Here is a 27,550-nt window from a genome sequence, read left to right as displayed (position 1 = left end):
AACAAACGATTTCATCTACTGAGGCAAAAAACAAGATTTTTCCAGTGTTTTTTTATTCAAATTTCCCTGATTTCCCTAACAAGTTTGAAATTCCCTGATTTCCAGAGCTGTGGCAACCCTGATGTCCATGAAAAGAAACAATGAGTAATTACTATTGCTCTGATAATATTTTTAGTTTTATTATATGGTAACAACAGTCCATATATACAATTGCTTGTCTGGCATTAGCAATGTAAAGTTTCAGAATAGCTGTTCCACATGTTTAAATAACACAATGTTATTCATGGAAACAATTCAATTAAAAAGATGATGGGATGTTGCACAATGAATGATGGGGATACAAATTACTTCAAGTTGTTTCTGATGTACTGTAATACTTGATGCACACCATCTTTCCCACTACTCCCATCAATATAGGTCATTTCAATCAGAATTTTATCTGTTTCTTTTCTCACAATTAGTGTAGCATTTAAAACAGGTGAAACTTTTGATGTATCAGCATTTTTGTCACTCTGTGTTACTGCATTTTTATCTTTCTCCATTGCATCATCCAATAGTTTCTCAGTTTTGATTTTCTTAACAGATGGTTCTAGGTCTGCACTGTGCTCTTCCACTTCTCTTCTCTTAGACTGAAACTGCATCTTTGCCTCCGACTGCACATAACTGCCCACTCTGCCTAGGGATACCTCTTTTGTTTCATCTGACAGTTTCATAGTGCCACCAATGTTAGACTCAGTTGTTGATTTTGTATCATGCAACGGCATTTCTGAAGAAGTTTCAACTGCAGGTGACACAATTTCATCACTTTCTCTTTCTGTACCATCAGGATTCATCTTCAGGTTCTTCTGCAGTTTCCTCCGCTGCCTTCTCTGGTGTGTCCATGTATTCTGTGCTGCAGATACTGTCATAACCTTTGCATTTAATGAATGCTTGAGTTCTTTGCATTTTACCTGTAAATTAAAAGTGATGTCAACATAAAACAGAACCCATAAAATGTTACTTTATATGATAACCTAAGTAAGGCAGCTGATAAAAAAAGGAAACCGCTGAAAATTATATACGAAATGTACTGGGTAAATAAAAACAACATACAAGGGAGGGAAACTTGAGACAGTTGAAGCTTTTGAGTTGACCCATAATGAGTGTTCAGATGTAGCATACTACCCAGAAAAGGCAGGGATCGTGGTTCAAATCCTTGTCCAGCACATGAATCACTATCCTTCCCCACGGCTTTTGAGCGAAAATATAAATAAATAAGAAATATAAATAATAAACCCCTAAAATAAAAATTAAATCAAGGTCATATACGCAGACTTCACATTGAAAATAACACAAATCTAGGTTAAATTAAAAAATGAAAAATCCAAACAGACAAGATAGTGTGGTGGTGCTTGGTACAGCACCAGGAAGCTGTGCTGTGGGAGAGGGGGACGAGGTGGTAGGAACAAAGGGGGAAGGATGGAGGGAAGGGAAGGGAAGGGATTAGTAAAGGTTGAGGTAATGGGTTTAAGGACTCTAACGATATGTTGCAGGCAGAGTTTCCAAATGTGAAATTCAGAAAAGCTGGCGTTATTGGGAAGAATCCAGATGGCACACTCTGTGAAGCAGTCACTGACATAGCACAAACTGCACTGGCAGCATGCTGAGCAACTGAATGGTTCAGCTGTCTCCTGGCCACAGTTTGGTGGTGGCAGACACACAGGTTGTTAGTGGTCACCCTACATAGAAAACGGCGGAGTCATGGGAGTTAAGATGATAGATCAAACGGTTCCTTTAACAGGTGGCCCTGCTTTTGATGGGCTACAAGATGCCTGTGCCAGGATTGAACTAGGTGATAGAGGGATGATGTATACAACAGGTTTCTTCATCTATGTCTATTTAGGGATATGAGCCATGCGGCATGGGATTGAGAGCATGGTTGGAAAAGGATACTGCATAGGTGGGTTGGTGGCAGAATACCATTGTGAAAGGGGTGAGAGTGTGGGGATGACACAGGCTGGCCGCAGTGGCCGAGTGGTTCTACGCGCTTCAGTCTGGAACCGCGCAGCTGCTACAGTCGCAGGTTCGAATCCTGCCTCGGGCATGGATGTGTGTGAAGTCCTTAGGTTAGTTAGGTTTAAGTAGTTCTAGGGGACTGATGACCTCAGATGTTAAGTCCCATAGTGCTCAGAGCCATCTGAACCATTTTTTTGTGAGAATGACATTTCTCATTTCAAGGCATGACAAGAAGTAGTCCTACATAGCACTGAGGCATGAGAAGTGGAGGAGGGTGTGGGGGAAAGGGGGGGGGGGGGGAGATACTGCTTTGTGGCTAGAGAAAGGGTATGTGGGAGACGTAAATGACTGGACAAGATGGGAATGGTAATTTCAGTCTTTGAAGGCCTGAGTGATACCCTTGGTATTTTAGGAGAGGGGCTGCCTGTAATTACAGATGCGATGACCACATGTGACTAGGCTGTATGGAAGGGACTACTTGGTGTGGAATGGGTGTCAGATGTTGGAGTGGAGATTAAATTTGGGCGGAAGTACTGATATAGCCATCCTTGTGGTGGAGGTCGACATCAAGGAAGGTCGGCTGTTGGACTGAGGAAGACCAGGTGAGGCAAGTGGGGGAGAAAATGTTGAGGTTCTGGAGGAATGTGGATAGGGGTCCTCACACTTGGTTTGGATCACAAAGACATCATCAATGAATGAGATGAAGGGTTTCGGAGTGTGAGTGGTTAGGAAGGATTATTTTGGATGGTCCATGAATAGGTTGGCATAGGTTAGTGCCATGCAGGTATCCATTGCTACAACACGAATTTGTTGCAGGAGATGCCTTCAAAGGAGAAGTATTTGTGGTGAGGATATACTTGGTTATGGTGATCGGGAAGGAGGTTGTATGCTTGGAGTCAGTCTGGCATTGGGAAATGTAGTGTTCAATAGCAGCAGTGCCAGTGGCCACTGGAGACATTAGTGTAGACTGTGACGAGCAGAGTGCTGGATGGTTATGGAATAGAAACTGTGGAGAGTCGGTACAGGATATGATTGGTTTCTTTTACACTAATGGAAAAAATTCCCAGCACCAAAAAATAATTAGTGTAGAATAATAAAATTTCACGAATATATTTGTCTAGGTAACATATTTAAGTGATTAACATTGCAAGATTGCAGGTTAATGTAAGCATACGATAAGCAATTGCAAATATGTGGTACACTAATAACTGGCGTAACCACCAGGATGTTGAATGCAAGCACGCAACCACACAAGCATTGTCTTGTACAGGTGCCGGACGGAGTTCCATGGCTGTTGCACCTGGTTGGTCAATACAGGGATGGTTAATGCTGTTTGTAGATGCTGCTGGAAGTGTCGTCTGATGACGTCCCATAAGTGCTCTATTGTAGACAGATCTGGTGATCGAGCAGGCCAGTACAACATACTGACACTCTGTAAAGCATGTTGCGTTATCCTGTGTGTGTGTGTGTGTGTGTGTGTGTGTGTGTGTGTGTGTGTAGCTTATGGGCACTTAATGGCGAGGTTATCAGCACCCTTACACATATTAAAAGAAATGAATCTGGACAAAATTAAGAAAACGTTGTCGCACAGTGAGGAGAAAACCTATAAAATTATACTCTTGCCCTCACACGAGTTAACCACACAATTACTCTGTCTCACACATCCTAAGACTAGAAAGAAAGGGTGAAATATGCCGTACCTGTGACTGAAACAGAAATAAAATGACAGAGGAGCTATAAGAACAGGACATGGAAATAAGACTGGCTGACCATTTACAAAAAACATGGGTGAGCCAGTCACTCTGTTAACACATCAGAAACATCTCCCTAAAATTTCTGAAAACATGTTGGACAAATCACAAAAACCTGAAACTTTCACAACATTCATTTGAACATTAATTAAAGTAGAGGACAGATCTGTCGGAAAATCTGTTGCTGCTGCTGAGCGTTACTCAGAAAATAAAAGTGTCTAATAAAATGTGGGGCAGTAATCTGTACACCACAAGCACCATATATTGGAGTGTCCTCTTGCTGCAGAAAGAAGCCACGTGTCTTAGGGCTGCGGCCTATGCAAAAAAGAGTAAGGAGGACCTCGTCCTGTTGACGTGGCTGGAAGAAGTTATGCTATGGCCACATTACAGACCTTACTAGATGGAGCTTATTGTCTGCCACTGTAATTGGAGGAGGGCATCCTGGATATTCTGGACTACTTTAACTGCTGGGTATAAGCATTGGAGAGAGTGAAGGGCTCTCAGAGAATCTGTCCCATTGGGAAACACCCCCCAGGAATGCTGTCATGAATGTCAGCAAAACAGGTCAAATCACCATACTGACAACCGATAAACAGTCAGGGTACGTAGGATAATCATAAGAGTGCTCCCGCTGTCATATGAAATCACATCCCAGACCATAACTCCAGGAGTAGCTGCTGTGTGTCTAGCCTTCAGGCAGGTTCCTTGTAGGCCCTCAAGTGTTGTCCTCCTAACCAACACACGGCCATCACTGGCACCGAGGCAAAACCAGCTTTCACCAGAAAACACAGCAGACATCCACCCTGCCCTCCAATGAGCTCTCACTTGACACCACTGAAGTCACAAATGGTGGTGGTTTGGGGTCAGTGGAACACATGCTACATGGCGTCTGGCTTGGGGCTATCCTTGAAGTAACCGATTTGTAATAGGTCATTGTGTCACTGTTATGCCATCTGCTCAAATCACTGCTGCAGATGCAGTATCATGTGGCAGATCCATAAGCCAAACACTATGGTTTTCCCTCTCGGTAGGGCCACGTGGCCATCTGGAGTCAGTCTTCTTGTGACCGCACATTCTCATGACCACTGCTGCCAACAATCAAGTACAGTGGTTAAATTCATGCTAAGTCTTTCTGCATTATCACAGAAGGAACATGCAGCTTCTCATAGCTCTATTACATGACCTTGTTTAAACTCAGTGAGGTACTGATAATGGTGTCTTTGTCTCCTGAAAGGCATTCTTTAGCATCAACTCAGCACGTCCAATCTCAAAGGGAACTCACAGCCGTTGCAGCGTGTATCTGAAGCAAACCTGATTTGCATTCTCATAGTGGCGCTACTAGCGCCACTCTTATGTGACTGACACAAACTTTGAACAGGTGTAATCTTTTAGATCTAGAAACACACCTACCAACTTTTGTTTACGTTGTGCAACTTCTTCTTGGTGGTGCATTTTTTTTCTGTCAGTGTATGTAGGAGGTTAGTTTACAGGTAATAGAATGAAGGTGTTTGTCCACAAGGCCAAAGATTCTCTGTGTGGAATACAGTAGCTAGTCACACTGGTGGAGTTTAAGTACTTTAGGAAGCATGTAGGAGGAAGGACTAGGGGATGATGGGGATGAGGAGGGCGACAGCTCCAGGGGCAGATGGATCTAGAGATATGAGGAGAGACTGGAGATCCTCCTAGATTTCTGGCATGGAGTCACTGTGGCAGAGATTGTAGCTGGCAGAGTCCTTCTGCCAACGTAATCCCTGCACTTCATAACTGAAGTAGTGGAGCCTTTGTTGGTAGCTAGGATTATAAGGTCAGGATCAGTATTTGTCATGGATTGTGGGTCTTTCTGTGGATGAGAGGTTGGTTTTCTGCTGAGGGATTTGGGGAATGATGGTGAGTCAAAGTTTGAGGTTAGGAAATTCTAGAAATTTAACAAGGGACAGTTTGGGTACAGTGGGGGTGGATCACTGTTACATGGAGGAGTAAATTGCGTAAGGCAGAGTTCAATATTGGTTTTGTATCAACTCTGATTGGTAGAGTTAACGGTGAAAAGGAGAAGGCGAGATGGTTTTTAACAAGATTAACAGGGCTAAACTTGAGAGTGGAGACAAGGTAAGGCCTTTGGAAAGAACCAGTATGCAGTTTGTGCTTTTACTGCTGGAGGGGGGATGTCCTAATGGGTGTTCTTGGTTTATCTTAAAAAGCACATAATACATATAACTTATTTACACACACATATTACAGTATATACTTGTCATTTTAGCTTTCAGGGTTTCGTTGAACAGACATCTACATCCACATCTATACTCTGCAAACCCCAGTGAACTACAAGGCAGAGGGTACATCTCAGAGTAAAAGTTATTTGGGTTTCTTCCTGTTCCATTCACATAAGGAGCATAGAAAGAAGAACTGTTTGAATGCCTGTGTGCATGCTGTAATTATTCTAATCTTGTCCTCACGATCCCTATGTGAGCGATACACAGGTGGTTTAGTGTGAGTCACCATTTAAAGCCAGTTCTTGAAATTTTGTTAGTAGAGTTTCTCAGGATAGTTTACATCTATCTTCAAGAGTCTGTCAGTTCAGTTTCATTAGAATCTATATAACACTTTCCCATGGGTCACAAGCCTGTGACCATTTGTTACCCTTCTCTTTAAACATTCAGTATCCCCTATTAATACTATTTGGTACGGGTCTCACACACTTTAACAATATTCTAGAATCCATCACACAAGTGATTTGTAAGCAATCTCCTGTGTAGACTGACAGCACTTCCCCTGTATTCTACCAGTAATCCAAAGTCTACCGCCTGCTTTACCCACAACTGAGCCTACGTGACCATTCCACTTTATATCCCTAAAAAATGTGACACCCTGGTATTCGTATGAGTTGGTTGATTCCAGCTGTGACTCACTGAGATCATAGTCTTTTGATAATACATAATTTTATTTTAAAAAGTGCACAGTTTTATATTTCTGGACATTTTTGGAGAAGTCCTCCCAGCAAGCCCCTAAAGAGAAGTGAGAGGTCAAGCAAACCAAGAAGAAATCTGCTAAGAGTCAGGACCCTCCGGTGGCCCAAACACCACCACTTCCTACTGGTTCTGCGTCTGAGGACGAGCTGCAGCTTTTCACATCCCCCATCACTTTCACCGATGGCTCGTCCGCAATGGCAATGGATACAAATACTCAACCGGTGGCAGCAGGTGATGCTGAGGCATAACCTGCCTCCTTGGTCACTACATGCCTTCGCCGATTCCAGAATTTGTCATCATCCGGTTGAACTGCGGCAGTTTTTTCTCCCATCTGGCTGAGTTACAACAACTATTAAGCGTTAAACCTGCTTTTTGCAATGTCCTTCAGGAAACCTGGTCTCTCACAATGCAGACCCCTGCTTTCCATGGCTATCGAGGGTACTACAAAAATTGTCTGTGACAGACTGTCAGGTGGAGTTTGTATCTTTGTCCTCGTCCCTGTCTGTAGTGAACCGGTGCCCCTTCAAACACCTTTAGAGCCTGTGGCTGTCAGGGTGAGGACAACCCAGGAAATTACCATCTGTAACATCTACATCCCTCCAGATGGTGACGCACCGTAACACATATTGGCTGCACTCATTTCGCAACTCTCCAAACCTCTTCTACTTCTGGGTGATTTTAACGGCCATAACCCTTTGTGGGGTGTGGAACCAAGGTTATTGGCCATAGTAAAGATGTCGAAATCCTACTTACTCAGCTCGACCTTTGCTTCCTAAATACAGGTGCCCCCACGCATTTCAATGTGGCACATGGCACATACTCGGCGAGTGATCTCTTGGTTTGGCCTTCTCCCGTCTATCCACTGGAGAGCTCATGACGACTTTTGTGGTAGTAACCACTTTCCATTCTTCCTGTCCCTACCCGCAGCATCCGTCATCTCAACGCTTACCCAGACAGGCTCTTCCCAAGGCTGACTGAGACACTTTCACCTACACTACCATTGTTGAATCTCTGTTGCATGCCATGACCAATGACGTTATCCACACCATCACCACTGTCATTATTGCCGCAGCTAAATCGGCAATCCCTTGTTCCTCCGGTTGCCCCCAGTGGAAGTCAGTACCTTGGTGGTTGTCGGAAATAGCTGCAGCCATTAGAGAGTGTAGGCGGGCCCTCCAACATCACAAGTGCCACCCATCCCTGGAAAATCTCATTGACCTCGAACAGCTCCATGCCCAAGTCCGCCTACTCATCAAACGACGGAAGCTGGAGTGTTGGGAACGCTACCTCTCCACCAGTGGAACATGAACCTCCCCTTCCCACGATTGGATCAAGCTCTGATGACTTCACGGTTATCAGATCCCTGCAGGTGTACCTGCAATTTCCACACATGAAGCTGTATTTGCCAACCCAGATGTAATAGTGGAGTGTCTTGCCGAGCATTATGCTCACATCTCTGCACCTGAGAATTACTGCCTGGCATTTCATCTCCTCAAACAGCGGGTGGAACGACAACCCCTCTCTTTTGCTCCATGATACCCTGAGCCATATAATGCTCCCTTCAGTGAGTGGGAATTTTTCAGTGCCCTTGCCGACTGTACTGACATGTCCCCTACCCCAGACCACATCCTTTCGCAAACGCTGAAACATCTGTCAGCAGATTCCCAGTGCCACCTCCTTGCCGTCTTCAATCACATCTAGAGTGATGGCGAATTCCCAGTGCTAAAGCCTGGTAAGAACCCACTAGATGTTGATACCTATTGTCCTATCAGCCTCACCAATGTTCTGTGCAAGCTGCTCGAACATATGGTGAGCTGGCGGTTGTGACGGCTCCTTGAATCTTGGGGCCTTCTGACTCCGGCCCAAGGCGTTTTTTGCCAAAGACACTACACCATCAAAAACCTGGTGTACCTGGAGTCTGCAATTCGATCAGCATTTTCCTTGCAACAACACCTTATTGCCATCTTTTTTGACCTGACAAAGGCCTACGATACCACTTGGTGACACCACATTATCACTACTCTGCATGAGTGGGGTCTCTGGGGCCCACTCCAGTTTTTATTCAGAACTTTTTGTCGCTCTGCACTTTCAGTCTTTGCGTCAGTGCTTCCCACAATGCACCCTGTATATAAGACAATGGGGCCCTGCAGGGCTCTGTCCTGAGTGTCCCATTCTTTTTAATTGGCATCAATGATCACGGTATTAGCAGTAGGGTCGTCAGTATCTCCCCTCCTATATGCTGATGATTTATTTTTTTCTGCTCCTCCTCCATTGTTGTGGCTGAAACACCAGCTGCAGGGAGCTATATGGAAGGCACAGTTGAGAGCTCTCACTCATGGCCTTCAGTTTTCGGCCATCAAGACTTGTGTCATGCACTTCTGTCATCATCGTACTGTCCACCCCATCCAGAACTTTACTTCGATGACCAACTACTACATGTAGTGGAGACTTACCACTTTTTGGGACTGGTATTTGATGCCTGCTTAACTTGGCTTCCACATCTTCATCAGCTTAAGGACAAGTGCTGGTGGCATCTTAATATTATTCAATGCCTGAGCCACACCGACTGGGGTGCTGATCATCCTACACTGCTGCAGCTATACAAAGCCCTCGTACAGTCCAGTATTGACTAAGGGAGCCTGGTGTATGGTTCAGCGTTGCCCTCCGTACTGCGTCTGCTGGACCCTATCCACCGCTGTGAAGTTCAGCTCACGACGGTAGCCTTCTGAAAGAGCCCCATGAACAGCCTCCTTGTGGAAGCTGGCATTTCTCCATTGCAGCTCCGGTGGCAACTACTGCTTGCAAATTATACTGCCCACATTCACAGTTCACCTCATCATCCAAATACCATCTCCTTTTCCCTAACATGGCGATCCATCTCTCGCAATGGCAGTCCAGAACTGGGGATCCCCTTGCAGTCCATGTCCGGTCGCTTCATAATGAACTCAGTGCTTCCCCCCTACTACACTCCTGGAAATGGAAAAAAGAACACATTGACACCGGTGTGTCAGACCCACCATACTTGCTCCGGACACTGCGAGAGGGCTGTACAAGCAATGATCACACGCACAGCACAGCGGACACACCAGGAACCTCGGTGTTGGCCGTCGAATGGCGCTAGCTGCGCAGCATTTGTGCACCGCCGCCGTCAGTGTCAGCCAGTTTGCTGTGGCATACGGAGCTCCATCGCAGTCTTTAACACTGGTAGCATGCCGCGACAGCGTGGACGTGAACCGTATGTGCAGTTGACGGACTTTGAGCGAGGGCGTATAGTGGGCATGCGGGAGGCCGGGTGGACGTACCGCCGAATTGCTCAACACGTGGGGCGTGAGGTCTCCACAGTACATCGATGTTGTCGCCAGTGGTCGGCGGAAGGTGCACGTGCCCGTCGACCTGGGACTGGACCGCAGCGACGCACGGATGCACGCCAAGACCGTAGGATCCTACGCAGTGCCGTAGGGGACCGCACCGCCACTTCCCAGCAAATTAGGGGCACTGTTGCTCCTGGGGTATCGGCGAGGACCATTCGCAACCGTCTCCATGAAGCTGGGCTACGGTCCCGCACACCGTTAGGCCGTCTTCCGCTCACGCCCCAACATCGTGCAGCCCGCCTCCAGTGGTGTCGCGACAGGCGTGAATGGAGGGACGAATGGAGACGTGTCGTCTTCAGCGATGAGAGTCGCTTCTGCCTTGGTGCCAATGATGGTCGTATGCGTGTTTGGCGCCGTGCAGGTGAGCGCCACAATCAGGACTGCATACGACCGAGGCACACAGGGCCAACACCCGGCATCATGGTGCGGGGAGCGATCTCCTACACTGGCCGTACACCACTGGTGATCGGCGAGGGGACACTGAATAGTGCACGGTACATCCAAACCGTCATCGAACCCATCGTTCTACCATTCCTAGACCGGCAAGGGAACTTGCTGTTCCAACAGGACAATGCACGTCCGCATGTATCCCGTGCCACCCAACGTGCTCCAGAAGGTGTAAGTCAACTACCCAGGCCAGCAAGATCTCCGGATCTGTCCCCCATTGAGCATGTTTGGGACTGGATGAAGCGTCGTCTCACGCGGTCTGCACGTCCAGCACGAACGCTGGTCCAACTGAGGCGCCTGGTGGAAATGGCATGGCAAGCCGTTCCACAGGACTACATCCAGCATCTCTACGATCGTCTCCATGGGAGAATAGCAGCCTGCATTGCTGCGAAAGGTGGATATACACTGTACTAGTGCCGACATTGTGCATGCTCTGTTGCCTGTGTCTATGTGCCTGTGGTTCTGTCAGTGTGATCATGTGATGTATCTGACCCCAGGAATGTGTCAATAAAGTTTCCCCTTCCTGGGACAATGAATTCACGGTGTTCTTATTTCAATTTCCAGGAGTGTACATTTCCTGCAGCTCCGCTTACTTACACCTCCATGGTCTATACCATGACCACAGCTTTTGCTGGATATATTGCAAGGCCCAAAAGGCTTCGTTCCACCTGAGGCCCTCAGCCCGCAATTCCTCTCTCTTCTCAGCGAGTTCGAGGGCTCAGAAATAGTCTACACAGATGGATCAATGATCGACAGTCTTGTCGGCTTTGCTAATGCTCAAGTTGCCCATACTGAACAGCACTCCTTGCTGGATGGTTGCAGTGTTTTCACTACACAGTTGGTAGCCATCAATTGTGCTCTTGAGCATATCCACTCCTGCGCCGGTGAGTCCATTGTCATCTGTAGTGACTCCTTATGCAGCTTACAAGCTCTTGACCAGTGCTTCCCTCAGCATCCTTTGGTAATGGCCATCCAGAAGTCTCTTTATGCCCTCAGGAACAGTGGACATACAGTGACCTTTATTTGGACCCCAAGACATGTCAGGATACCGGGAAACGAACTTGCTGACAGCCTACCCAAACAGGCTACTGGTAAACCAACTCTGGAGATCAGCCTGCCGCACATGGATCTCCGGTTGGTCTTCCACTGCAAAGTTTTCGTGATCTGGTATATTGAATGGTGCAGCCTAAGTACCCCAAATAAACTCCACATTATCAAGGAGACAATGAATGTGTGGCCGTCATCCATGCGAGCCACTCACACGGGCTCTTTTGTCCTTTGCCGTCTTGGCATCGGCCATACTTGGGTAACACATCATGGTTACCTCCTCCGTCGGAAGGACCCACCTCGGTGTTGCTGTGACTCCCATGGTTAACAATGCCTCAATGGCCAATTTCGTTTTATGTTTTATTCATGACGAGGGGGGGGGGGGGTGTTATCATACCATCTAAGATTGGGCATCTGGCACTCTCTCCTAGGCCTCCACCCTCCCTCTCTTTTACCTCTTCGCCACTCTGGCTTGCATCTTAGTTGACTCGTTATTCGTCTTTTCCCTATGTGTGTTCTTTTCGCCTTGTCTTTTAGGCTGGCAATTTTAGTATGTTGCAGAGTGGCTGGCTCATCCATTTTTATCCTTGTGGTCCGGCAGCTGACACCATCTGCTATATCAGGGCTTCACAACATACGTGCTCATGGAGCAAGCTGTGAGCAGCAAGGTGCGAGCACAGAGCAGTGCGAGCACGCCACCCCCACTACTGGACCAGAGAGGAGAGTCGGGAGAGTCACGTGGGGCACACAACAGCTGCCGCCAGTCAATGTAAATCCGCGGCCACCTGCAGGGATATCACTCACGAATTATTACTGCGACAAATGAAACAAATAAAAGAGATTGTACACGTGCCACATAATTTTATTAGCTTAGTGTATGCCTCTACATTCGTATTAATTTGTGAACTGTTACACAATAAAAGGTGTCACTGAAGTGAGGGATTCTCGGTTATCTTGTACTTGTTGCCCTTTACAATTGCGTCTATGTTCGGAGTAATTGTCCTTGTGCATTGTAGGTGCAGCGTGCAGTTTAAATTTCGATCAGACAATGCGTTTCTCAGGTGCGTCTTGTTACATTTCATTGCAGAGAACAGTTGTTCACAAGCATACGTGGAACCGAACATTGATATTATTGTAGCAGCCAGTTTGTGCAAACGAGGAAATCTATCCTGAGGGAAGTGTCTGTAGAATTCCAAAATGTTTTTCTTGTTCTGAAATTTGTCTCTGTATTCTCTGTCACACTGCAGGTCAATAATTTCTAGTTGCAGCTCAGGACGAATCTCTTCAATATTCGCTGAATATGGAGAGGAGAACAGATCAAAATCACTGTCTAGTGCTGTCAGATCTTGAAAGCGTTGATCAAATTCTTCCTTAAGGGCAACTAAACTATGTGAATAACGTTCACAATCTTTGTGAACATCTTGCATGGATGATAATTTATGAAAATGAGCTAGATTTCCTGTTTCCAGCTGACTCACCCAAAGTGTCAATTTCATTTTAAAAGCTCGTATTCGATCAATGAAATGAATAATTAGCAGATCTTTACCTTGTAGTGAAATGTTCAAAGCATTCAGATGGCTAGTTAAATCTGCTAAGAACGCGAGATCATATTTCCATGAAGGCTCTTTCAATTCAGGAACACACATGTTATTTATTTCCATGAACATATTTATCTCATCTAATAGGCAAAAAAATCGATTTAATAATTCGACACGACTAAGACAGCGGACCTCGCTGTAATAAGGCAGGCTACCATACTGGCTTTCTGCATCCTCAAGAAAGCTTTTAAATTGGCTGTGTTGTAGCCCATGCTTCCTTATGTAATTGGTTGTACGAACAACAACACTCATCACATTTTTTAGAGTGATATTCTCAGCACATAAGTTTTTCTGGTGGATCACACTGTGAACGCCGCTTATTTCATTTGGCACGGTCAGTTTTTGCATTTTCTCCTTCAACAGCGCAACGAAACCTGATTTTTTCCCTGTCATCACTGGTGCACCGTCTGTAGACACTGAAACTAAAGAATTCCACGACAATCCTATATTTTTAACACTTTCTTCAACACTACTTAAAATATCACCTCCGGTTGTGGTGTTCTTCATGGCTACTACATCGAGGAGCTCCTCTCTCAGCTGAAGATCTCTATTAACACCTCTAATAAATATGGCAAGCTGCGTTGTTCCAGTGATATCAACACTTTCGTCCAGGGCTGGAGAATATGCCATAAAATCTTTACAGATATTTGCAAGCTGGCTCTGGACGTCGTCTGCCATGTCCTGTATGTGACGCATAATGGTCATGTTAGATAATGGCACAATCCGAAACTGTTCGACTTGAGATGGACACAAATGTTCCGCTGCAACTACCAAACATTCTTTTATTACATTGCCATCAGTGAAGGGGCGCAGGGATTTTGCTAAAAGCAAAGCAATTTTGTAACTCACTCTGAGAGCTGCCTCAGTTGATTTTTCTTCGTCGTCCAAATCTTCTTCGGATAGCATCCTTTTAAGTTTAATAACTTCCTGTGCACAATCTGGTCCATCACATTTTCCACTTCCATAGTCTTTCGTGTGGTATGACATATAATGTTGCTGCAAATTAAATTTCCTTAAAGAATTCAGTGTTTTGTGACATACTAAACATTTTGCAACACCATCTTTTTCTGTAAACAGATACAATTCCTCCTAATGGGGGTTGAACTGCAAAAGCATGGTTGGGGTTACACAATGGCAACGTGACACGATTCTTAACCAGCAAAGTGACTGTTAGAGCTGATCGTAGTACTTTAGACGTTATACAGTCGGTGCGAATTCAATAGGCATGCTGCAGCCCTATTCAAACGTGCGCGCGCATTTCCCCTCCCTCCCTACTCCGTGACCTTGCATCTGCTCGCGAGCACGTGCCTGAGCAGACACGAGTACTCGCGCTCAAAACCGGCCAGTTGTTAAGCCCTGTGCTGTATGATTTTATTACCTGCCCCTACCTTTCCTTTTAGTGTACATTTCCCCTTTTGGTTTGCTGCTTTCATTTTCTCTTTCGGTGAGGTTCCCTGTTAGTTTCACCCCTTTTACTTCCTCCCAATTCCTTTGGTTTTAACTGTTTTACCTTGACACTTGTCTGCTTGAGGAAAAAGGGACTGCAGACCCTTTAGTTTGATCCCTTTATACCCCAAACCAACCAACATCCACTTTAATTCAATTACGTTCAATTGCCCTTGTTTTATTTTTGTTGAATTCCATATTATAACATCCCTTTAAGACACTATATATTCCATTAATCTGATCTCTGAACTTCTTCGTCAACAGTGCAACTTTACCTAACAGTATTCTGCTGAGTAGTTGCTCTCTAAATGGTGTCCCACATGGGCAAACCAGATGCACCTTTACCTTTGGTAATTGGGCTATGCATGGCTCTGTTTAAAAGGAATAGCTCGATGCAGGCATAGGGTCAAGTCGTGCACATCTGCTTTCATGCCGAGCACCTAATTCGCTGCAAACAATAACCTGAAGCTGAGATCTTCCAGTCAGCCTATGCACTGGTGAGAACTGTGAATTAAAAAAAATACGCAGAAATATAAAATAAAAGATAAATGAAAAATTTTATGAAAAGGATTCTACACTAATGTCTGTAATTGACATAGATGACAGAATTATGATGAACACAGTTTATTCCTGAAAGTATATCTAACTCAACAAGACGTGGTCCTATGATATTCAATTAAAATACAGACAGAAAACAACTTTAAAAATGGAGTAAAGTTGCACTGAGAGCATTACGAGGACTGTAGCAGAGTCCCAAAGCTAAATAGTCATTCAATACATGCAAAAACTAAGTCCATTTCGTGATCACAATACACAAAATATTCACAAGCTCAAAGTAGTTCAGAGTTCAACATAATGATTTACAAATTACCATATGTGAGACAATGAGTAGAAACTCATACTCTGTCTATTCTCAATTCCATAATGCAATCAGAAAAAGTTAAAGAGTATTGTAGTAATCAATAACCTACACAATTAAATACCACTCATTACCACAGACATGTCTGCCTTCTTCAAGCAGAAGTATAAAAGTATCTACCTCAAAATCTAAATTAAAAGTGCCCAGAATTCTTCTTTCAGTGCACAACTAAAAAAAAAAAAGTCTATCTCCACTTGACTCCAGTGGTATTCTGCCACTTGCGATGAAGCAAGCTGGGATCTCTTTACTTACTTCCTTGTTTGGCCATCTGCTTCCTTAAATTCACTTTATTTCCATTTTTGCCTAATTATCATTAACACACATAAGTATAACTTGCATTTCCATAAAAGAGAAAGGTTGGCCCTCAGTCTTAAGGAATATAGCACCAAGTCTAATTTTGTGTTTAGTTTTTTTTTTTTTTTTGTTGTTAAAAGGTGAAATCAGTAATTGTTTTGTGACTCAGATTTGATTGTTGACTTATAAACAAATATAAATTCTATACTAATCATAAACATTTGGAAGAAGGACTACTAGGATTCTTTAAGTATTTATTAGGCTCTATTCGAAAACATATTAGCAAAGCCAGCCCTTAATTAATTCCAAAATAATTCCCAGGTTTGTCGAAAGTATTGTTTGTATAACTATATCTGTTAACTTCATTATTTAAACAAATAACTGGGCCAAACCTTTGTGATAGAATGAACTGTTAAAAAAGAAGGAATTTTTTGATGTATTCAGTTAACTGCATCAGTTATGTTTTAACTGTAATTTCTGTAACTTGAACACTGAACAATGTATAGTTTCAGTGCCTATTATTGCGAGGATATATAAAGGCCTGATTTTTGGTCCCGAGCCAATCAGTCCATGGCTGCTTTTCAGAACGGAATTATGTACTGTTTCAAGTAACAACAATGCATCAGCGGAGTTAAGTGTACCAAAAAATAGGCCACGTGTTAGATCAAGTAATGATGATGTTTGTTCAATTTTTTGAGAAATAGTGCCACATGTACCTTATTACTCTGCAAGAACTGTGAACTGTGTGGTTAAGTTTTTACTGCTCACAGATGCTCAACAGCAAACTACTGTAGCAATACACTGATGTTTGCCTGCAACCTATTAATGAGGCTTATCAACATTTAACAATAGTGAACTGGCCGTATAACTGTGCAATAAGGGAGGGGGGCAGTTATGAACAGTGAAAGTAAATAACTATGAAACACAACTGTGCAACTAGAATGAGATTTTCACTCTGCAGAAGAGTGTGCGCTGATATGTAACTTCCTGGCAGATTAAAACTGTGTGCCGGACTGAGACTCTTAACTCGGGACCTTTGCCTTTTGCGGGCAAGTGCTCTACCAACTGAGCTACCCAAGCATGACTCACGCCCTGTCCTCAAAGCTTTACTTCTACCAGTACCTCGTCTCCTACCTTCCAAACTTTACAGAAGCTCTCCTGCGAACCTTGCAGGACTAGCACTTCTGAAAGAAAGGATAGTGCAGAGATATGGCTTAGCCACAGCTTGGGGGATGTTTCAATGAGATTTTCACTCTGCAGTGGAGTGTGCACTGATATGAAACTTCCTGGCAGATTAAAACTGTGTGCCGGACTGAGACTCAAACTCAGGACCTTTTCCTTTCGCGGGCAAGTGCTCTATCACATGAGCTACCCAAGCACGACTCACACCCCGTCCTGTGCAAGCCTCTTCAGCTCCAAATAACTATTGCAACATAAGCCCCTCTGAATCTGCTTACTGTATTCATCTATTGGTCTCTCTCTACAATTTTTACCCATTTCCCTCTAGTTGTAAATTGGTGATTTCTTGATGCCTCAGAGTGTGTCCTACCAACTGATCCCTTCTATTGGTCAGGTTGTACCACAAATTTCTCTTCTCCATAATTCCGTTCAGTACCTCCTCAATAGTTATGTGATCTACCCATCTAACCTTCATCATTCTTCTGTAGCAACACATTTTAAAAGCTTCTATCCTCCACTTATCTAAACTGTTTATTGTCGATGTTTCACTTCCATACATGGCTACACTCCATACAAATACTTTCAAAAAGAACTTCCTGCAACTTAAATCTACACTCGATGTTAGCAAATTTCTCTTCTTCAGAAATGCTTTTCTTGCCATTGCTGGTCTACATTTTATATTCTCTCTACTTCAGACATGATCAGTTATTTTGCTTACCAAACAACAAAACTCATTTACTACTTTAAGTGTCTCATTTCCTAATTTAATTCCATCAGCATCGCCTGACGTAATTTGACTACATTCCATCATCCTTGATTTGCTTTTGTTGATGTTCATCTAGTATCCTCCTTTCAAGAACCTGTCCATTCCGTGCAACTGCTCTTCCAACATGGGCAAACCTCAAAGTTTTTATTTCTTCTCCCTGGCTTTAATTTCTACTCCAAATTTTTCTTTTCTTTCTTTACTACTTGCTCAATATACAGATTGAATAACATCAGGGATAGGATACAACCATGTCTCACTCCCTTCTCAACCACTGCTTCCCTTTTGCACCCCTCGAGTCTTGTTACTGCCATCTGGTTTCTGTACAAACTGTAAATAGCCTTTTGCTCACTTTATTTTACCCCCTTCAACTTTAGAATTTGAAAGAGAGTATTCCAGTCAACACTGTCAAAAGCTTTCGTTCAGTCTACAAATGCTACCTATCTTCTATGAAAAGTTGTAGGGTCAATATTGCCTCATGTGTTCCTAGATTTCTCCAGAACCCAAACAGGTCTTTCTCGAGGTCAGCTTCTATGAGTTTTTTCCATTCTTCTGTAAAGGATTTGTGTTAGTATTTTGCAGCTGTAAATTATTAAACTGATAGTTCGATAATTTTCACACCTGTCAGCACCTACTTTCCTTGGAATTGAGATTATTATATTCTTCTTGAAGACTGAGGGTATTTTGCCTGTCTTATACATCTTGCTCCTCAGATGGAAGATTTTGTCATGGCTGGCTCCCCCAAGCTATCAGTAGCTCTAATGGAATGTTGTCTCCTCCCAGGGTCTTGTTTCGACTTAGGTCTTTCAGTGCTTTGTCAAATTCTTCATGCAGTATCGTACCTCCCTCCTCTTCTTTCTCTACATCCTCCTCCAACTCCACAAAATTGTCCTCAAAGGCATCTCCCTTCTGTAGACCCTCTCTATACTCCTTCTAACTTTCCGCTTTTCCTTCTTTGCATTGGACTGGTTTTCCATCTGAGCTCTTGATATTCATACAGGTGGTTCTCTTTTCTCCAAAGGTTTCTTTAATTTTCCTGTAGGCGGTATCTCTCTTATCCCTAGTGATATATGCTTCTACATCCTTACATCTGCCCTCTAGCCATTTCTGCTTAGCCATTTTGCATCTCTTTTTTTATACGTTTGTATTCCCTTTCACCTACTTCATTTATTGCATTTTTATATTTTCTCCTTTCATTGAATAAATTCAATATATCTTGCGCTTCCCAAGGATTCTTACTATCCGTCATCTTTTTAACTACTTGATGCTCTGCTGCCATCACTATTTCATCCCTCAAAGCTACCCATTCTTCTTCTATTGTATTCCTTTCTTGGCAACCATTCCCTAACACTCCCTCTGAAACCCTCTACAACCTCTGGTTCCTTCAGTTTATCCATGTCCCATCTCCTCAAATTCCAGCCTTTTTGCAGTTTGTTCAGTTTTAATCGGCAGTTCATAACCAATAAATTGTGGTCAGAGTCCGCATCTGCCTCTGGAAATGTTTTACAATTTAAAATCCGGGTCCTAAATCTCTGTATAACCATTACATAATCAATCTGAAACCTTCTGATGTCTCCCGGTATCTTCCACCAACACAACCTTCTCTTGTGATTCTTAAACCAACTGTTAGCTATGATTAAATGATGCTCTGCGCAAAATTCTACCAGGCAGCTTCCTCTTTCATTCCTTTCCCCCAGTCCATATTCACCTACTACTTTTCCTTCTACTGTATTCCAGTCCCCCATAACTATAAAATTTTTGGCTCCCTTGATTATCTAAATAATTTCTTTTATCTCACCATGTGTTTCCTCAATCTCCTCTTCATCTGCAAAGCTAGTTGGCATATACTATTGTGGTGAGTGAGGGTTTCATGTCTATTTGGCTACAATAATGCCGTCACTATGCTCTTCATAGTAGCTTATCTGCATTCCTGTTTTTTTACTCATTATTAAACCTACTTCTGCATTATCCCTATTTGATTTGGTATTTATAACCCTGCTCCTCCAGCCACCAAACTTCACTAATTACCACTCTACCTATCCACCACCCTTTTTGAATTTACTAACCTACCTACCTGATTAAGGGATCTGACATTCCACACTCCAATCCACAGAGTGCCAGTTTTGTTTCTCCCGATGACAACTTCCTTCTTAGTAGTCCCCATCCAGAGATCCAAATGGAGGACTATTCTACCTCCGGAATATTTTATCCAGGAGGATGCCGTCATCATCAACTATACAGTGGAGCTGAATGCCATTGTGAAAAATTACGGCTGTAGTTTCCCCTTGCATTCAGCCATTCACAGTACCAACACAGCAAGACCGTTTTGGTTGACGTTACAAGGCCAGATCAGTCAATCATGCAGACTGTTGCCTCCGTAACTACTAAAAAGGCTGCTCCCCTCTTCAGGAACCACATGTTTGTCTGGCCTCTCAACAGATATCCCTCTGTTGTGGTTGCACCTACGGCACAGCTACCTGTATCGCAGAGGCACGCAAGCCTCCCCACCAATGGCAAGGCCCATGGTTCACTGGGGGAAGGGGGGGGGGGGGGGCACCCATACCTTACGTTATACGGACTTGATTTGACTGAACATGATTACTTTCTGGATTGAAATAATACATTACAGTAATATGTAAATAAAGAAATGTTGCAAACACTCAGTCACACTCAGACCATCCACAATAAATAAAAATAAAGATTTATAAATACATAAATAAGACAGTATTCTTGCACAAGTGTGCTCATGATAAATGATAACACAATCTCATTACATACTAGTTAAACAATTATTTAGGCCTGCTTGACAGAAGCGGCTTTTGGCCTTATTTACAACGATCTTAAATTACCAAGATTTTGTATTAGAAAATGTAATCAATAGTTAAAGAAATATCAGGCATAAATAGCAACATATTCATTAAATAAACACACAAGAATGACATGATACAATGTACTCAAGCTGCATTCATCTGCTGTGTTATTGTGGACAATACTATGTTCTGACAAACATTTGCACAATGAAAAGATATAAAAAAATAACAAATCAAGAAATAAAATAGATAGAGAGATGTAGCTTTCTGGGAAGATAGCTACAATGCAAAGATATCATCTGAGATATCGTTTTTTGAAATTGTTTGAAGTATTTAAAAGTTGTTAATTCAGAGATTCATTTCGAAAATGTTTAGTCGCTGTCAGATATTACCTTCTGTAGCTTTAAAGATATGAAATGAACTGTCTGTCTGCGTAAAGCCTCCTGTTGGATAGACTAGTCGTCTGGTGCAAGTCTTTTTAGTTGATGCCACTTTGGTGACTTGTGTGTCAATGAGACTGAAATAATGGACAACACAATACCCGGTCCCCTAGTGGGGAAAACGTCCATTCCAGCTGCAAAATGAACTGGGGCCTCTCGCATGGCATTCCACCATGCTGACCACTCAACTATGAAGGCACACTTAAAGATATTGGAAAGTCTTGCATTTGAAAACTGGTTCCAACAGCTTACATACATAATACGTTTCATATGTGTGATCTCCTGCCCACACTTGATGAGTAGAGTTTTATACAGGGTGATTTTTTTTCACCCTGTACAAACTTTAGGGTTTGATCGATGAGAAGATATGGATCAAAAACAGATCTAATGAACATATGTCAGAAACACAACATTTCCATGCTAGAGACCATTTATTCAACCATACATTGTTACAGAGACTGCACCCTAATATGGGCTGTACCACAAAGCCACCGTTACAGTATGTGTTGACAATGGTTTCCATGCATCTCTATGCATGCATTTTTGCACTGTAGCATGTTCTGTCTCACACATTCACATTAGCGAGGCTGCATCCGAACAGTATCAAAGGCAGCATGAATACGCTGCTCCAGTGTCTCCACACCTGGAATGGGCTATGCATACATGGCACTTTTGAGATGGCCCCATTACCAGAAATTGCACAGGTCGAGATCTGGTGAATGAGCAGCCCATGCAACTGGACCCCCTCATGTGATCCATCGACCATCAAGACACAACTGAGATGTGTCCGGACGTTAAAGGTGAAATGGGCTTGAACACCATCATGTAGCAGCGGCATAACCCTTCAAATCATCGATGGCGCTTCTTCCAGCATGGGAGGCAAAGTCATCCGCAAGAAATGCCGATAGTTCCAGCCTGTTAGGTGACATGGAAGGAAGATTGGTCCCAAAATACAGTTGTTAATTACTCTGGACCACACATTCCGGCTGCACCAATGCTGATGATTCACTGTCACCATACCATGGCGGTTCTGCATACTATCCCACAGATGACTGCTATGGAAGTTGATGATACCACTCCTTGTAAAGGTGGCCTCATCTGTGAACAGGATGGATAACACAAATTCCGGAATCATGGTTGCCTGGTGAAGAAACCAGTGACAAAACTGTTGCCGATGTGGAAACTCTCTCACCAACAAGTTCTACATACGCTGTGATAAGGGTAGTAATAAGTGTTATGGAGAATGTTCCACACGGTCATCTGGCTTAACCTGTACTGGCGGGCAAACTGCCTGGTACGACCTGGCGTCGCCTTCCACAATGTTAATCACATTTTCCTCCAAGTCCAATGTCCGAAAATTTCGGGTACATCCTATGTGATTTCCTGCGTCCTGAGACAACCCTATCTCAAACAAATGGTGAAACAATGCTGCAAACATTGAATGCTGTGGTTGTTGTCAGCAGGGATAGGTTTGCTGCCTGCTGCCATTTGCCTTTCCATAAGTAGACACCATGTTGGAAAGCTCTCGTTTCAAATATGGAACCACTTTGTACAATGCTGTATCACATCCACTACAAGGTGAGTCAGCAAGAGACGTGAATTGGATACAACATTAGCAATTACTATGGCAGGAGATGGTGCTAGGGCATGACGTATGAGGAACAATACTGCCTCCTGGGCGGAAACCATGCATACTCTAACTGAGGCCGCATGATACAGCGTGTGTTAGACCACAAAGTATGATTGAATAAATGGTCTCTAGCTTGGAAACCATGCATTTCCAGACTTAAGTTCATTAGAGCTTTTTTGCTCCGTACCCTCTCATCGATCAATCCCTAGTTTGTACATGGTGGAAAAAAATCAACATGTACATCCAACTACATTATATTTTCAAAAATTTATTATTTTTGCTTAAAATAATATTGTTTTATTGGAAACACTTCATTTTTCTGAGATCACAGCTGTATGCAGACTTGCTTTATTACTTGGTTGTGATTTACGGTCAAATTCCCAGAGCTGTAGCTTAGCCAGCTTCAAGATTGTACCAAAGACCGCCATTTCTGGAGCATTTCGCATTCTGCTATGCATCTAACCATCGACCAAATTTCCTTACCACGTTTCATCCGCTTCCTGTTACTCACTTCACCGTTGCACCTGGGGCCAGGCCTTACTGGGTGTCTCTGCTGGACCATCCGCAGGACCATGCCACACTCTAGGGTTCTGCACTAGCATTCAGCTTCACAAGCAAATTCACCTCACCTTGTACCAATTCTAAGTGGCCAATAACTCGCCTACATATGCATTATGTTACAACTCCAACAGAAAAACTATATCATCATCAAAACTCATTTATTTTGTTTTTTAATCCCTTACCCATATTTCTTTTTCACTTCTTTTACAGCTACCTCAACATATAGACAGAATAACATGTGGGATAAGCTGCAATCCCATCTCATTCCCTTCTCAGCTGCTGCCTCCCTTTCACGTCCAATTGCTGTCTGGTTTCTCTACAAACTGAATGTACCATTTCACTTCTGTAATTTATCCAGATGTTTTTCAACTTTATCCAATTATAAGATTTTTCTGTTTCCAAGCTACAACAGAATTTGAAAAAAGGACACCGGATAATGAACACTAAAAATTGTTTAGGCTTACAAGAATGCTCTTGCGCTACTGTGTCAACAATGAAATATACATTGTGAAACTAAGATTTAACAATTAGAATGAAGAAAAGTACCTGTAGTCTGCCAAGTAGCTCCTTTACTTTCTCACAAATACAATCTACAGTGTAGCCATTGGGTTCATTTGTGCATGGCACAACATAGGACATGGGCTTTATCTTCTTATGGCTGTGTTTCCCACATGCCTCCATGAGATTTGGTTGATCATTAAAGCTCCAAGCTAAACCCCAGCGGGTTGTACGCCCTTGGCAAAATTCAGTGGTAGCTGCATTTGTTATACCATGTCTGAGCAATTCTTCTTTCAAAGGTTGAAGATCAGATTTAACTCCAACCATGGTGGTGTATATCCTGCAATTAAGAAATGTGAGAACAAGAAAATACAGAAGAGGAGTACCTACTTGTTTATGTAATAACCACAAAAACATAAAACAACTAGAACTAGAGTGACAGATACATAAATTTAAAACCACAATTTAAAATCTAGCTTTTAGAATTTCAATAATTCCATTGTTGGAAGAAAGATATTTGGAAAGATATAGAACAAAAATGTTAGCTAAACCAAACAGAAATATCTTGGAGACAAAAGAAACAAAAGATAAAGCCAGGATTGGCTGAACAAGAGAAAAAAAAATCAAACAATAAAAAATTAAAATACAGAATGGTTATAATTAAACTTTCGCTACTTGATAGCCCCCCCCCCCCTCCCTCCCCCCATGACAATAAAGTGATCGGAGCAAAATGAAACTTTGTGGAAACATTTGTAAGGACATGCAGAAGAGAAATAATGAACAAATAACTGAAAGAAACACATTTTAATTTCCACATGAGAGGGTAACATTTGTTAACTGCATATCATGATTTCAATGTGGTGACCATCTGCAACCACCTCAGCATGGGATCATACTATAGATTGCTCTACTGCTGTCCCAAAACAATGGTGGACCACAGAATGTTCAGCTGTCATGGCACAGCTCATGCACCGGTTGAAGGTCACACATTGGGTCCAGCATTCTCAGCCACGGCAACAGTACCTTATTTAACAATTTGTAGTGCCATTAACTTCCAGCCTTTCTCAGGAGCAATTCTCAAATCACCATTTAACTGAAACTTCTGAATCATGTTCTTCAACCCCAGTTTGGAAAAAGGACCTCTCCATATTCCTTCGACACACCAATACTTGTGAAGACCACCAGAACTATAGCTGTAGTTTTGATGAAATGGCTTTATGAGTAAAGCCCAGCTCACCTAGTCCTGACCCACACTGGCTGTCTGCAACTGTACTGGGCACTGATGCTTGCGTACCAACCCTAAGTGGCCGTACTGGTACAGACACCTCATGGCAAGTTATACTAACAACAAAAGTCCTGCTGTGCACTAACACTACTAACAACAAAACTCCTGCTGTGCACAGCTGAACATCACTGCTGTAAAGTTTGGTACCTATACTGTAAACAGTTTCTCATCTATACTGGCTCAAGTAACAGAAGTTTAAATATAACCACGCTGTACATAAAGAAAAGGAAGAGCGAGCGAGCAGCAAGCAAGCAAGTGTGTGTGTGTGTGTGTGTGTGTGTGTGTGTGTGTGTGTGAGAGAGAGAGAGAGAGAGAGAGAGAGAGAGAGAGAGAGAGAGAGAGAACTGTCAAATGATATTTCACAAAACCCAAAGAAATTCTGGCCATATGTAAAGGCTGTTTGTGGCACCAAAGTTAGTGTCCAGTCCCTAATGAATGAGACAGGAACAGAAATTGAGGGTAGCAAAGCAAAAGCTGAAATGCTTAACTCCAATGTCAAATGTTCCTTTACAAATGAAAACCCAAGAGAATTGCACCAATTTAATTCTCATACCACTTAAAAGATGAATGAAATAAGTAATAGTATCTGTGGTGTTGAGAAACACTTTAAATTGTTAAAACTGTACCAAGTTGCAGGGCATAGTGGAATCCCTGCCAGATTCTATACTGAATTGGTAGCCGATTTAGCCCCTCTTCTAACTATAATCTATTGTAGATTCCTCAAAAAAAAAAGGAAGAAGAAGATCAGTTCTTGGAAAAAAGCACAGGTCACACTCATCTACAAGGGTAGTAGATGTGATCCACAAAACTACCGTCCAACATCGCTGACGTCAATTTTTTGTAGAATCTTTGAGCATATTCTGAGCTCAAACATAACACGGTGTCTTGAACAGAATGACCTCCTCGGTGCCAACCAGCATGGATTCCAAAAACATCAATCATGTGAAACCCAACTCACACTATTCTCGCATGCTATACTGAAAGCTTTGGATCAAGGCAGACACATAGATTGCAGTATTTCTTGATTTCTGAAAAGCATTTGACTCAGTACCAAACTTACATTTGTTGTCAAAAGTTTGACTATATGAGGTACCATGTGAAATTTGTGACTGGATTAAGGACTTTTTGGTAAGGTGGACACTGCTTGTTATCTTGGATGGAGAGTCATCATCAGATGGGGGGGTAACTTTGTGTATGCCCCAAGGAAGTGCGTTGGGACCCTTGCTGTTTATGCTCTATATTAATGACCTTGCAGACAATATTAACAGTACCCTCAGACTTTTTGCCAGATGATGCAGTTATCTATAATGAATTACTATTTGAAAGAAGCTGCATAAATATGTGGTGCAAATATTGGCAACTTGCTTTAAATGATCAGAAACGTAAAACTGTCCAATTCAAAAAACGAAAAAACATATTGTCATATGACTATGATATCAATGAGTCACAGCTGGAATCAGCCAACTCATACAAATACTTGGATGTAACACTTTGTAAGGTATGAAACGGAATTATCACCTAGACTCAGTTGTGGGTAAAGCAGGTGGTAGACTTTGGTTTATTTGCAGAATACTGGCGAAGTTCAATCAGTCTACAAAGGAGATTGCTTACAAATCACCTGTATGGCTGGTTCTAGAATATTGCTCAAGTGTGTGGGACCTGTACCAACTAAGACTGATGGGGGATATTGAACATATACATAGAAGGGCAGCAGAATGATCACAGGTTTTTTTAATTCATGGGAGAGTGTCACAGAGATACTGAAGGACGTGAACTGGAAGACTCTTGAAGATAGACATAGACTATCTTGAGAAAGTCTATTAACAAAGTTTCAAGAATTGGGTTTAAATGATGATTCTAGCAATACACTACAATCCCCTGTGTATTGCTCACATAGGGATCAAGAGGATAAGATTAGAATAATTATAATTAATGCATGCACAAACACACTCAAACAACTATTCTTCCCACACTTCACACGTGAATGGAATCAGAAGAAATTCTAATAACTGTTACAGTGGGATGAACCCTCTGCACCTCACACTGGTTTTCACAGTATAGATGTAGATGCAGAACACAAATTACGAAATATAATCAGACGACTGAAGACATGTAGGAGGAACTTTTCCTATAACCAGTAATTAAAGCACTTGTGTTGGGAACAGAGGAATAAAGGGGCGGGGAAAGGAGGAGGGGGGTGGAATATTCTTTCTTTTTTTTCCCCTCTTTTCAATAGCCTTTGAGTGTCCATTCTCACATTTACTGGTAGCCTGACAGGAATCTTGTATAAACACTGAAGTGCAAAAGAGACTGGTATGGGCATGCATATTCAAACAGAGAGATATGTAAACAGGCAGAATACAGCACTGCGGTCAGCAATGCCTATACAAGACAACATGTGTCTGGCACAGTTCTTAGGTTGGTTACTGCTGCTACAATGGCAGATTATCAAGATTTAAGTGAGTCTGAACGTAGTGTTAGAGTCAGTGCACAAGTGATGGGACACAGCATCTACAAAGTAGCGATGAAGTGGGTTTTTCCCATATGACC

The 27,550-nt window shown here is 42.8% G+C and overlaps 1 protein-coding gene across 2 annotated transcripts in view; it reads right to left on the bottom strand.

The window, feature by feature from the left end:
- Window positions 1–280: 280 nt before the first annotated feature.
- Window positions 281–27,550, bottom strand: part of LOC124614246 (U6 small nuclear RNA (adenine-(43)-N(6))-methyltransferase) — a 41,490-nt gene continuing 14,220 nt past the window's right edge. For both annotated transcript variants that reach the window (XM_047142927.1, XM_047142929.1), the window contains exons 5-6: window positions 23,764–24,055; window positions 281–950 (exon numbers count right to left, since the gene is read on the bottom strand). In XM_047142927.1, coding sequence (XP_046998883.1) covers window positions 345–950; window positions 23,764–24,055 — 898 coding nt within the window. In that variant the 3' untranslated portion in view covers window positions 281–344. The remainder of the gene's footprint in view (window positions 951–23,763; window positions 24,056–27,550) is intronic.

Source organism: Schistocerca americana, chromosome 1 (assembly GCF_021461395.2).
Source record: "Schistocerca americana isolate TAMUIC-IGC-003095 chromosome 1, iqSchAmer2.1, whole genome shotgun sequence".
Lineage (NCBI taxonomy): Eukaryota > Metazoa > Arthropoda > Insecta > Orthoptera > Acrididae > Schistocerca > Schistocerca americana.
The sequence above is the reverse complement of the archived record's forward strand: the minus strand, read 5'-3'. Positions and strand labels throughout refer to the sequence as shown.